This window comes from Rhinolophus ferrumequinum, chromosome 8, assembly GCF_004115265.2.
Source record: "Rhinolophus ferrumequinum isolate MPI-CBG mRhiFer1 chromosome 8, mRhiFer1_v1.p, whole genome shotgun sequence".
Classification (NCBI taxonomy): Eukaryota; Metazoa; Chordata; class Mammalia; order Chiroptera; family Rhinolophidae; genus Rhinolophus; species Rhinolophus ferrumequinum.
Window position 1 is genome coordinate 58556427 of NC_046291.1, and position 13223 is coordinate 58569649.

General features: G+C 35.4%; 1 protein-coding gene across 3 annotated transcripts in view; it reads left to right on the forward strand.

Moving 5' to 3' along the window:
- GRB14 (growth factor receptor bound protein 14) overlaps positions 1-12884 on the forward strand; it is a 115449-nt gene extending 102565 nt beyond the window's left edge. For 2 of the 3 annotated variants that reach the window (XM_033112858.1, XM_033112860.1), the window contains 6 exons: positions 2887-2967; positions 8386-8502; positions 8594-8666; positions 8811-8898; positions 11093-11186; positions 12494-12884. In XM_033112858.1, the coding sequence (XP_032968749.1) occupies positions 2887-2967; positions 8386-8502; positions 8594-8666; positions 8811-8898; positions 11093-11186; positions 12494-12640 (600 nt within the window). In that variant the 3' untranslated portion in view covers positions 12641-12884. The remainder of the gene's footprint in view (positions 1-2886; positions 2968-8385; positions 8503-8593; positions 8667-8810; positions 8899-11092; positions 11187-12493) is intronic. The other variant, XM_033112859.1, reaches the window with a different exon arrangement.
- The last annotated feature ends 339 nt before the right edge of the window (positions 12885-13223 follow it).

Genomic DNA, 13223 nt, shown 5'->3' on the forward strand with positions numbered 1-13223 from the left:
CTACATTTATTCAAATACAATCATGTCATCTTCTGGAACATCGTCATAACGTACTAAATGCGTCCATCTGGCTGAGATCTTAACTGGGGCTTATTTTGGGGGTAGGTCTTATTTTCAGGGGAACATGGTATAGCCTAATGCTCCTTTGCCACATAGTCTAAATCATAGGTTCCAGGGATTATGATGTGGAATCTGTGGGGGCCATTATTCTGCTATCATATCGGCATTCCCTCTTTGTTTCAGTTGTGACAAAGCCTTTTCCAGATGAAGCCTGAGAGGGAGGCAAGCATTAGTGAGGACCTTTATCCTGAGCCAGTGAGAAACCACTGAAGGGTTTCAAACAGGAAAGAGACATGATCTGTTTGACACTTTAAAATATCCAGATAGAGGAATTGTGGACTTGCCAGCCTGGACACATTGGAGGCACTCTAATAGGGGAGTGAATTGGTTTCCTCTGGCAGCTTGTTGTCCGTGGGGCACCTGTGGGACGCCCCTGGCTGGTGAGCTCAGCTGGGTGTTGGAGGTCACTTGCGATTGTCTCCTTTGGTTGTCTGTTACGTTATTTCCAGAGTGTATCATTGCACAGTAAGCCCTCACTTAACATTCACCTCACGTGCATGTCTTCGGGATGTGGGAGGAAACCGGAGTATCCAGAGACAACCCACGCAGACATGGGGAGAACATGCAACTCTGCATAGAGAGTGGGCCTGGCCAGGAATCAATTTTTTTCTTTTTTTCCCATCAACGTTATAACAAAAGTGACGTTATTCGAGGACCTGCTGTATTTAGCGGGGAGGAGCAGGGAAGAATTAGTCTACGTTAGGTTGGCTGGAACAGAAGTGTTCCTCATTTTTATTATATACTACTTGTTAGAGATAGCCTTCCCCAAGAATTTGGCCTCTTGTTTCCCTTTCATTTCATAAACACATAAAAACTCTTCATGTAACATCAGATGGAGATAGTTCTGTTCTCTTTGTAGAAATTCCAGTTACATATAGAATCATAGAAATCTGAGACTTAGAAAAGCAATCTGCTCATGTATGGTGTTCCCTTTCCTTCCCTTAGAACTCTGCTAGCTTCACTCTGACATATTTTGGTCCCTTAATCTGCCCCTCCGTAGGGGCAGGGAAATGTTAAGGTGACCCATGCCCTACCCCTCGGCCAGAGTTAAATGCCTACCAAAGACCTCCAACAGCACAGAAGCCACTACCTAGCACCACAGATACCAGGGACAATATATCTTTGAAGAAAAGTCTTATTAGTTGGTAGCAGACTTTTCACTGCAGATATATAAAAGGGGGCCAAGCAGCATGTTCTTTGTGAAAGTGTTGGAGGTTATTGTATCTTCTCCAAAATTAACTTGACTAGGAATTAAGCTCCTCTGTCTTGTTTTCAAAATTATTGTAGGCTTAGAGTTCATTTAAAATAAATTTTATTAGGTCTCATTAATGCCAATCAAACCTTAAATTAAAAAATAATTTTTAGAAGTTGAGAAATAATTGGATAAAGAAGTCAACATAGAGAATTTTAAATGAGTGTGGGTTTATATTCATGTTAAAAGCAAAATCTTGAAAACAGTGACTGTCCTCGTCCCCCCACCCCACCTCTGATTTTCTGCCTTATTACCAAATACATCCACTTTGCTGGAATTGCTTTTAAGGAAATAGTCTTTAGTAGAGAAACAGTTCTGTTGGAATGTTTAAATGGTATTCATCTGAAGGGTAAGATTGAATTCTGTGGTGTCTCTTCAATTTCTTTTATATAGGACCTACTTTTAAGTTCATTATGGCTCCATGAAATGGAGAGAATTGTAAAGTATCCCCCTGCCCCCCTCCCCCCAAAAAAAGCCTGTCTGTCCCATTGGTCTCCTCTCCTCTCTTCTCCTCTCTCCTCTCTTTCCCTCCCTTCCCTCCCCTCCCCTCCTCTCTCCTCTTTTTCCTTTCCTTTCCTTTCCTTTCCTTTCCTTTCCTTTCCTTTCCTTTCCTTTCCTTTCCTTTCCTTTCCTTTCCTTTCCTTTCCTTTCCTTTCCTTTCCTTTCCTTTCCTTTCCTTTCCTTTCCTTTCCTTTCCTTTCCTTGTTAACAAAGTGACTTCAATCTAAGTGGGTTATCTTCCAGTTTCAGATGGAGACCCCTACAAGATAAGTTTGGTCATGGCAGTTGGCATTCTTAATGTTTCTCAAACTGATAATCCAGTATTACTATAATCTAAACCCATTTTCCAGTTGCAGCCTGGCAGCCCAAGTCTAATGATGCTACCTCCTGCAAGTGCAGGCGCCACAGTTCTTTTGTCAGTTACGTTGTATTTGGTGACCCTTTGTCTGAAATCAGCCTAATTCCCCACTATTTTGGTTTCCCTGAATTTAAAGCCAAGCATTAAGCAGTGCTGGAAGAGTATTGTTACCAGAATCTTTAACGTAGGGCCAAGTTTATGGATTTACCAAAAATACAATGTAAGTCATCAATCAGTCATTGTAGAGTTATAGTGAATTTACCTGGTTTTGCTTAGGATGTGTATATGGTTTGCAGACTCTTGGTACCATTAAGCCTGGCACCTTCCCAAGTGAGCTTTCTGATTGCTGGGTGATATACCACTCCAAATGGTTTTGGTGCTATTGGTGCAAAGAATAATGAGCAGAAATGTCAGTTCCAGATCTTTATACTGGTGAGCTAGACCTGAAGTGTGGGTCCAAGTAAAAAACACTGTCTTTTTAAATGTTTCATTTTAAGTCACTAAAGTTTGCTTTCACAATTTTGGTTGCTTGTTTTAAGGAATGCTTAAAATTTTTATTGTTTACATTGATGATGTATAATTAATGAGTTAATTTTCATAAATTATCTGTGTAGTAACAGTGATGGGAATGTGTTTGTATTTATTTATTCTGCAGTATGGCATGCAGCTGTACCAGAATTACATGCATCCATATCAAGGTAGAAGTGGCTGCAGTTCTCAGAGTATATCACCCATGGTATGGATTGAATTTTTCAACCTATATTCTATTTTATATTTCCATTATATTAATTTGCGATTGCATTACATTATAAATGAATATTATAATGCATTTATATTCTTTTGATTAAGTAAAATAACTCTTTGTCACCATCCTACCATAATGTTATATTGAATTATTTGTTCTTGGATTGTATATGATTGCAGTCTGTGTGATAAAATCGCAGCAGTAGAGTGTACATGAAGTATTCAATTAAAATAGTTATGTTAAAGATATTTTTTAAACATTTGAAAGAATTATGTGAGCCAGTCTGTCTCATTACAACATTTGAAGATTAGATCTTAGTAAGATAATTTATAGAATATTTTCCGTGGGATTGTAGCTGCTTTCTTCATTATTGATTTTGATTATGGGCTTATTTATTTAATTTAATATTAATTCTGGGATTGTCATAGCCTAATATAAAGATGCCAGTGGTTTGGAATTTTAAAAGCTAAACATATGCGTGCGAGCTCTTTTGCATTTGGGCTTTCTAACAATAAAATTTTGAAAGTTCCAGGTCCTTGAAAAGCAAACTGCTCTCCAGGAAATCCCAAAACTTCCAGCTGAAATATAGGTTGTGCATTACATTACAGTCTAGCACGGCTTCTCAGATGTATCCTAAATGCAACCTGGATATTTATTTGCAGACACACACACATCTTTTTCCTTCTTTAGGACCTAATTTTAATTTTCTGTGCATTAACACAAGACATTTATTTCTTAACTTAAGGTTTATGTTCTGCCATTTTTGGTTGTGTTCTTAATATTGAGTATATTGGGAATTCAGATGTATGTCCCTGTGTTACAAATCAGCTAACGTGCTGCCTTTCCACTTAGGTTTAATATATGCTCTTCATGTATGGGACCAAAGAAGGTGCATTTCCCCCCATGTAATGTAGCAGATGAAATGCTCAGTTCTAGGAATGAGGCATGAAATAAAGTTGATTATGAAGCCTGATAGACTAATACGGAAAAAGAACTCCAATTTTATACTTATGTTGCTTTAAATATAAGTTATGGAAGAGTAATTTTTCATCTTTGTATCATTACTTTTAAGCCCTAAAATAAGAAACAGCAATGTAATGAATTTTTATAAAATCAATCACTTTAAGGTGAGTATTTTTATAATTTGTCAGCTTATCCTTATCTTTCAATCCATATGTATATAAAGAATAATGAATTTTATTATCTTAAACCTTTTCTAAGTCATTCTAAATTTCTTTTAGAGTCTAAAGGTATTAGGCTGAGCATGTAAATAGCAGCCATGCATTTGGAGGCGATTATTGCTTAGTGTTCTCTTAATCATAGGAAAAATTGTCAAAAACAAAATACGTTTTACTTTCATCACTGTCATTAGCATACAGGTATGGTATTATTCTTGCCTCTTTCCAATGAAAGTGGTACTACTGTTGAGCACTATGCATATGACCATTTGGTTAGTGTAGCTTTCCGTGTTCAACACCATGTATAGGAAAAGATGTTCTTTGAGTGAATCTGGTTGGGTTGAAGGAGAAGGGGTTTAGACCTGTCTGTCCCATATGGCAGTTTTCATGATCAGAGAAAATAGCATTTGATAATTTTAGCTCCACTCTTCTCCATTTACATGAAGGAAACTAAGAAGTTTGGGGAGGTATTTACATTTAGTTCGGTGTCTATACAGAATCCAACTTTTCTAGATTATCATGGAAGAATCAGTGGCCTGTGTAATGGATACCAGTTGTCTTCACCTGCCTCTGCTGGTTTTCATCCAGGCACTGTTTTCAATGAGCAACATGGAAAATTTAGTATATTTTAGTTATGTTTTTAAAGGAACAATATTATCATCTTATCCAGGGATACATTTTGAGAAGCGAAATAAGAAAAAAAATTATCATACCATAATGAACATCATAGCTATCTATAGTATATAATAGGCGCCCATATCAGCCTTTGAAATGAGAATCATGAGCAGATATTTCAGGAAGCCAAATATAGTTGGTCCTTTTTCAGGGCTAATAAAGGATTCATTTAAAGGAGCATCTGTTAATATGGTTGTGGCTGGAGTGAGGGGATGGGAAAAACAGGTCTACACAGTTCTTATTCTTCCTTACTTTTTAAAAAATGCTGCAATATAAAGCTCTTTTTAATTAAAGTATAGTTGACATACAATATTATATTAGTCCCAGGTGTACAACATAGTGTTTTTATATACCTTACAATGTAATTACCATGAGAAGTCTGGTAACCATCTGTCACTGTACAAAGTTATTGCAATATTGATTGTAATCCCTATGCTGTACATTACATCCCCATGACTTACTTATGTTGTAAGTACAGTTTTGTACCTCTTATTCCCCTTCACCTTTTTTGCCCATCCCCCTACCACCCAACCCTCTGGCAACTAATTGGTTTGTTCTCTGTATCTATAAGTCTGTTTTGTTTGTTCATTTGTTTAGTTTTTAAGATTCCACATATAAGTGAAATGATACAGTATTTGTCTTTTTCTGACTTATTTCACTTAGCATTATACCCTCTAGGTTCATCCATGTTGTCACAAATGGTAAGATTTCATTCTTTTTTATGGCTGAGATTCTTCCTCGCGTTTGACCCTGAGTGAGATGTTCCAAACTGCAGTTTCTTCCCTGTACCCCCCATTATTATGGTACATGACAGAACCCTCAATAAATCCTGTCTGTCACTGCCTTTACCATAAGCTGTCTGTGCGACCTTGGTTGAGTCACTGGTATCCTGCAGTGTAAACTATGGGAGGCAGTTGCCTAATCTCTAGAATCAATTACATCTCTGACGTCCTGTGGCCGTATATGAAGCAGATGAGAACAATATCTGAGGAAATTCTGTGTCCTCTTGCTAAGGACTGCACTGCAGGTTTATCTAGATGTTTAAATGGGGTGACAGTGTATGGCTACTAGTTGCCACCAGCCAACTTCCTGAAAACCATTTATGTCCGTTCAGAGTGACTGGGTCTGATCTCAGTGTGACCTGGATAATCCAGGGTGTACCCCGGCCTTTTCTTTCTTAAAAAAAGAGGCATGCCCTTAAAATTACGGACCTTTTTTTAGGGTTTGCCCTGTTTATTCCATCAGAAGAAAGAGCTAGAAAAAGGAACAAATATTTGAAAAATACACTGATTCTGAATGTTATCAACATTGCTTTTCTATGTGAAAGAAACTGAGCTGAAAAATGACCTTTTGAGTTCAAGTCCGATTTTTTCTTCACTTCCATTTCTTTGTCCACCAAAGGTAAACTATTAATTTTTCATCCACCACCTGCCATTCAGTAGAAAATATTTGCTATACTCCTGTGTTTTCCTCTAGTGTAGTTAATATAGCAAATGAAAATACTCATTTGTATTGTAGACTCCCTACTTATGTCAAGTAATTGTGGAATATGGATCTTGTTTTACATTCAGCCTGTCATATTGTAGGAAAACGAAAAGAATAAGAACATTTATTATTCTTTCCTAACAGTATTTTTATGTTATCAGGACCTTGCGATTACAGAGCCCATCTTGGCATGTGAAGTAGAGATATTATAAGGATAAAGCTATCATTGTGATTGAGATTAGTTACTCTGCGGTTTGGGCAGGTAGAGGCTTTTCATTAATGTCGGCAAAGCAAAAGTATATCCGACTGGTCCACAGCCCAGCACAGAAGATCACGGGGTGAGAAGGGCAAAGTAAGGTGTGACAGCAAATAGAGATTACAGAGACAGCATCTGTCTGGAAAGAGCAGCTGTCAGTTATAAAGGCTCCTGTAACAAATGAAAGATTGCACGCTGGATCTCCAGAAATAAAGATGAACCTAAATAAGATGGTGGGCTACTACAGCATGGTTTGAAGAGGAAATAACATGCTGATAAAGTGCCATGTGTGATGCAGTGATAAAGGAGGCCCCCTACCCCCCAGTTTTTGTGTGTGGACATTTTATTTCAAGAACACGTGTGATTATAGTTTGTTAGACCAAGCAGGCTATGGCTGAGTCCATGTGGAGAGATACAAAATGGTCTTAAGCCACGAGTCTCCAGATGCATATTGGCTCCTCCTTTTCCATTAGATCCCCAGTTTTTGTTTTGCTCCTCTGTCAACGAGTGGAGAATAACTGTTGAACATTGTCCATGCTGTTTTTGAATAATTTTTCTTTTGGAGAGTTTTAATTCTTAAAAACTGAGTGACACTCTTGACTGGATATTTTGACAGTTTTCTTTTCTTTTTTTTTTTTTTTAAGATGGATGATTTGGGATGGCATACTTTTTAAAAGATGGTTGTGAAGTAGAGCTAGAACCCTAAACAAACAGAAAGTAAAAATAAAATCTAGGTTTTCAATATTTTATTTTCACGTTCAGAAAATATGTATACAAAAGTAATTGGCAAAATTAACAAAAAAAGTTATTTAATATTGTTTGTTTAAAAATATCTTCCTTTTAGATTAGTTCTACTTTCATCATTGACTTATTTTTGCAGCTCTCATTTTGCCATGTTCATCTTCACAAGATGAAAGAAATATTTATAGGGGCGGCCGGATGGCTCAGTTGGTTAGAGCACGAGTTCTCAACAACAAGGTTGCCGGTTCAATTCCCCCATGGGATGGTGGGCTGCGCCCCCTGCAACTAAAGATTGAAAACGGTGACTGGACTTGGAGCTGAGCTGCGCCCTCCACAACTAAATTGAAGAACAACTACTTGAAGCTCATAGACCCTGGAGAAACACACTGTCCCCCAATACTCCAATAAAATTTTAAAAATATATATTTATGTACTAAATCATAGAAAGTTTAATAATATGAAGTTATCTGAATTACTTCACAAAATTTGATTTTCTAAGTAAGATGAAAGTGGAAGTGATAAACTTTTAAAATACATATTATAGTTCTGTTATAAAATGAGTACTACTTTTTAAAGAAGTGATGTAAGTCAGTTTATTATAGCTTTAGTGTGTCTTGAATCTTAATAAATAGTTGCTTCATAATAGGTAGATGTGACTACCTTTTATTTAAATGATGATTGATCTCAAAGCATAATAGGGAACTGAGTTCAGAAGTAATGGATCTTTTTAGTCATAGAAAGTGCTAAAAATTCCTTTCTAAATTGGCATTTTTCCTGTTTTACTAGAGAATATGAAGAGGGTTGTTTTAGGATAAAGACATGCTTACCTTGAAAGCTTTTAATCCCTTTATTCAACACTTAATTTAGTGACCTTAATTAATAACTATGTCACTTATTAATGAAAATATTTTGTAGCTCCATTTTACCTTGAATGTGTTTATTTTTAACTTTAGTTTCCTGCTAGCCACCTTTGGAACTGCATCCTAGTGTAGAAACATATTGCCAGCAAAGCACTGAAAGATAACTTCAAATGCATTTTCATGGTAAAAAAATGTGATTTTTTTTTTTTTCCAGAGAAGTATATCAGAGAATTCCCTGGTAGCCATGGACTTCTCAGGCCAGAAAAGCAGAGTTATAGAAAATCCCACGGAAGCCCTTTCAGTTGCAGTTGAAGAAGGACTCGCTTGGAGGGTACAGATAGGTTCATGTTCTTCAGAAATACTTATTATTTACGTTTGTTTCACCCAGATAGTTGATATTTGTTTTACCCTTCCTCGTGCAGAAAAAAGGATGCTTACGCCTGGGCAATCACGGTAGTCCTACTGCGTCTTCACAGAGCTCTGCCACCAACATGGGTATGTCTGCATCTTCACTGTGACCGAATGGCTGGATAGATATGCATTTCGGTATACACATTGAGGGGTTATGGTGGAAAGTCGTATAATGAAAAATGTGAGCATTTCATGCAAAGCTTTGTATCCCTCCATTCATTTCTTCAGCTATCCACCGGTCCCAACCATGGTTTCACCACAAAATTTCTAGAGATGAAGCTCAGCGATTGATTATTCAGCATGGACTCGTGGATGGGTAAGTTTGATTTTCAGCGTTAGTGATTTTGATTTCTCTTGTAGTCAGTAATTACTTATTCAACAACACCAAGAGTTTTGACTTTGGCTTACTAAAACAGAAGTGACTTTGTCCTATAAGGATGGTTGCCACTTTATCCTAGCAGTATCTGTAAAATACCTGTTACATAATATTTGCTTAGTATTTGTGCATAAATTAACAGAGAACTGAACAGGAAGCTCTGCTCTTAACCAGTAATCACTAATATTACCCGTTCTGTGCCAATATTCGCATCTCAGGTATTAATTGATGGGGGACAAAGATGAACTTAATCTTTGGGTGTCAGTATTTTGACTTGAAAATATAATATGATTGCAAAGTATGGTTTGTGTTATATTTTTTTAAAGTTTGATGCAGGGTGTGTTAAGTAAAAAGCTGTTTCTTATATATTTAACTATTTGTCTTATTTTTTTCTTTCTGGTCACATTTCGATTTTCTTTTCTCTTAATTTTAACAGCTTAAAGTAACATAAGCCTACGAACAGAGTACTTCGTGACTGTTTCTCATGTTATCTTTTAGTAGGATACCATGGAAGATATAGGAGAAATATAAAATAAATTATGAACGATTTATAATCAAAAGAATTTTCTTTTTCTCCAAGTAGTCATTATTTCAGATAATTCCTATAATACCTGCTAAATTCTCTTTCCAAATGCAATACAAATTAAGGAGGTTGTATTGAGGTTTGGATGAGAAATGAAACCAACATCAATTTAAACAAGGGGTGACAGAATCTTATATTTTCAAGGGTTTAAGATGAGGACAGGATTTCAAGGTGATTTAATACTGACATTTGGATAAAAATGCATCTTCACATGGAATATTATTAATAGCAAGTCAGAATTTCTCTAGGCTCTAAATAAGAAAAGATTTTAATGTGCTTCTCTGCGTAGAGCAGTCTTTTTAGATATAAATTTGAACGATCAGCAGAATTACAATCTGATGAGACCAAGAAAAGAAATAAACGACAAAGATTGTTAAAATGTTTTGGAGGTTTATAATTTCCCTTATTCCTGAGCCCGGTTTATGTAAACTGAATGAAATATTTGTATAAAGAATGACGGTATCTTTATTTTTTAATTAAAAATTGTTTTTTGGTATTTCTGGGGAAATGTGATGATACCAAGCAGTCCACTAGGTGGTAGTGGTGATTTACTCGGGAATGGGGAGAGAATTGCAATTTGATTTACCAGTGAAACTCCCTTTTGTTCCATCTCCCTGTGATGTAATGTTGGAATCTCACACAGCCTAAATGAAATGGATAATCTCATCCAACATCTGTGATGTCTCAAATTTGGCTGCCTGTTTGCCCAGGCGCAATGAGATTAGTATTGGAGTCACCAGTGGGGACTGTGTGCACTGTTTGCCAACAATTAATACAAAGCTGGTTTTGCACTGGATTGCTAGTAAGTAAGAATACACGCCTGGCAGCATTTTTCTCTTAGGCCATGAGGCCATGGCTTGTTTCTCTAGCCTGACATTAGAGAGGCTTTTCTGCTGCATTCTTCAAGGTTAAAGTACATGTTGTTTGGGTGTTTCTTTTACTTAAAACATTTTGCTCAAACATTTAATAAATTATTTCAGGATTGATTTTTTTTTTAAGGATTTTTTAAGGATTGATTTTCTTTTTTTAAAGACTATATTCATTTCTCACTTGCTCTTGTGTATGTACCAGTAGGAACCAGAAACAAATGGAAAAAGGGGATCTAGTCAGTGTAGAAGAGGTAGTTAAAAAATGATTCCCTTCTAAATAATATTTTCTTTCAGGGCCTAAAATGACCCAGAAGTTAAAATAACAATATGCTAATGCCCTATTCTTGTATTAAATATGTGAATACCCAATTTCCCAGTGAAAAAGGACACTGTACTAATTATTAATGCCAGCATAATATTACATTGGTTATTGTGAGCTAACAATCTGACAAATGGGCTCTGTGTTTATCCTGTGAAAATTAAATTAGCACTGATGACAATTTTATAAGATAATGTTATACCATCAAGTTTGCCATGTTAGATAATCCCATCATTGAATACACAGTAAAGGAAAACTTTGGCTATATTTAATTTTATACTTTTTGGATTTGTTATATGCTGTATTTCTGTGAAAACCATGAGTAAATGTAGAAACACATCACAATTCTTTCTCTTTCTTTAGAGTTTTCTTGGTACGGGATAGTCAGAGTAACCCCAAAACTTTCGTACTGTCAATGAGTCATGCACAAAAAATAAAGCACTTTCAAATTATACCAGTAAGTAATTTGTGATTTCACATTCATGTATTAGAGATGATCTTAATGCATAAGGTTTTGGAAACTTTGGTTTTCTTTAGTTCTTTTATTAAATATAATTTGGGAGTTTGTACTTTGACTATAGTTAAGTTTGGCAGAAATGGTTTTATGAGTCTGAATTAATATAAGAAATACAGGAATTGTAAAAATTAAATTTTCTTTTTCCCATGAAATATGATTTAGCAATATTGTGTAGACCCCATGCCACCTATTGTTAAAAGGCCACTAAAGATTCTTTTTCCTGAACTCTACTAGCAATTCTTAAAAAACCATTATTTTAAAGCCCTTTCTTCTTTCTTGTCCTAAAAATTTTTTTTGTTTGTTTTGTTTTTGTAGTTTTGTTTTCAATCATTGTGGATAGATATACAGGTGCTATAGAACTATATATCATTTTAACTATTCTGAGCACATTTAAAAATTTTTTTGTAATTGTGCTTCTGGTTGGCACAGCTTGTTTTGGATTTTTGTTTCTTCTGTTGCTGATTTGTGTGTGTGTGTGTGTGTGTGTGTGTGTGTGTTGTGTACACTTGCACGTACATATGTATGAATACATATGATCTGTATACTAGAACCAGATAGTGTGGGATAGAGAATCAATCTACTTTCAGGAAAGTGTTACATGAGATTGCTAAATTGCTAGTGTTTACTTTTGAATGGGATGTTTTTGGAATTATCCAAAGTCCATATGCAGTATCTTCCCTGCTTCATTGATTATGTGAGCGATGTCCCTGGCACGTATCAATTGGTTAATACCAGAAGATCTCACTGCCCTCCCCCCAAAAAAAGATAACTATCATTCCATTAACATAATGTTTGATTGCTTCGGAATCAATTTACTGATGTAAATATTGTGAATATTCATTTTTAATATGCTAAGTGATACTGGTAAGGAGACAAAATTTAGAAATGGAAATTAATGTCTGTAAGTGGGAGCATTAAAACCTTTTGTTTACCATTACACTGAATCGTGTAGAATTCTCACTGTATGTTGATTCAAACTATTCATGCTATTCTAATTACAGAACATTGTAAAAATTAGAAGTAGACAAAGTAGAGCCATATTGATTATTCTAGGATCATCTGATACTTCTTTTAAATGCAAAGTGAAGTGACAAAAATGAAGTAGACATGCCAAAACATTCTTTTCACTATCCTTTAGTTTATAAACCTGTCAATTTTGACATATAAAGACACAGTATGCAATGGAATATAATTGTCCTTATGAGTATTTTGCCCTTCTTACCAGCTTGTTATTTTTCCTCTTGCAGGTGGAAGATGATGGTGAAATGTTCCATACCCTGGACGATGGCCACACGAGATTTACGGATCTGATCCAGCTGGTGGAGTTTTATCAACTCAATAAAGGCGTTCTTCCTTGCAAGTTGAAACATTATTGTGCTAGAATTGCACTTTAGCCAAACCAGAAGTGACTTGTTAAACTATTGAAGAAAAAGGCCTCGGAAAAAAAAAAAAAAAAAAAAAAAAAAAAAACAGAAAAGGACCATAAATAAGAGTGAAAATATTGCCATGGTGAAAAGAATCTATTTCACCTCCAAGTTACAAAAAATAGTTTGTGTATTGCAAATAAGCAAAGAATTGGATTGACATAATATTCATCATTTAAAATTCATTAGTTAAAATTAAACCTCAGAAAAAAAATGGTTTGTTGTGTTCTTGTGTGATTTTCTTCAAATGTATGTATTTTAAACATCTTTCTGTCCTTACCATAGCAGCATTAGTAGATTTCTCAACTACAAAATATGGGGGAAAAGTTGGGTTTCAGAATGAATTATTTGAGCACCGAATTTAAATTATACTACTTTTTTTGTAACTTAAGAAGTATGAAGAAAACTTGAGTTATCAATGAAAAGAAGCTACCCATAACCTGTTAAAACTAAAAACTATTTTGAATTATATATTTTCTGAGTCTATTATAACCTTGAAATCAAATCATATTTTTAAGTAGCAGCTTAAAATTATTTTGAAGTATATTGATTT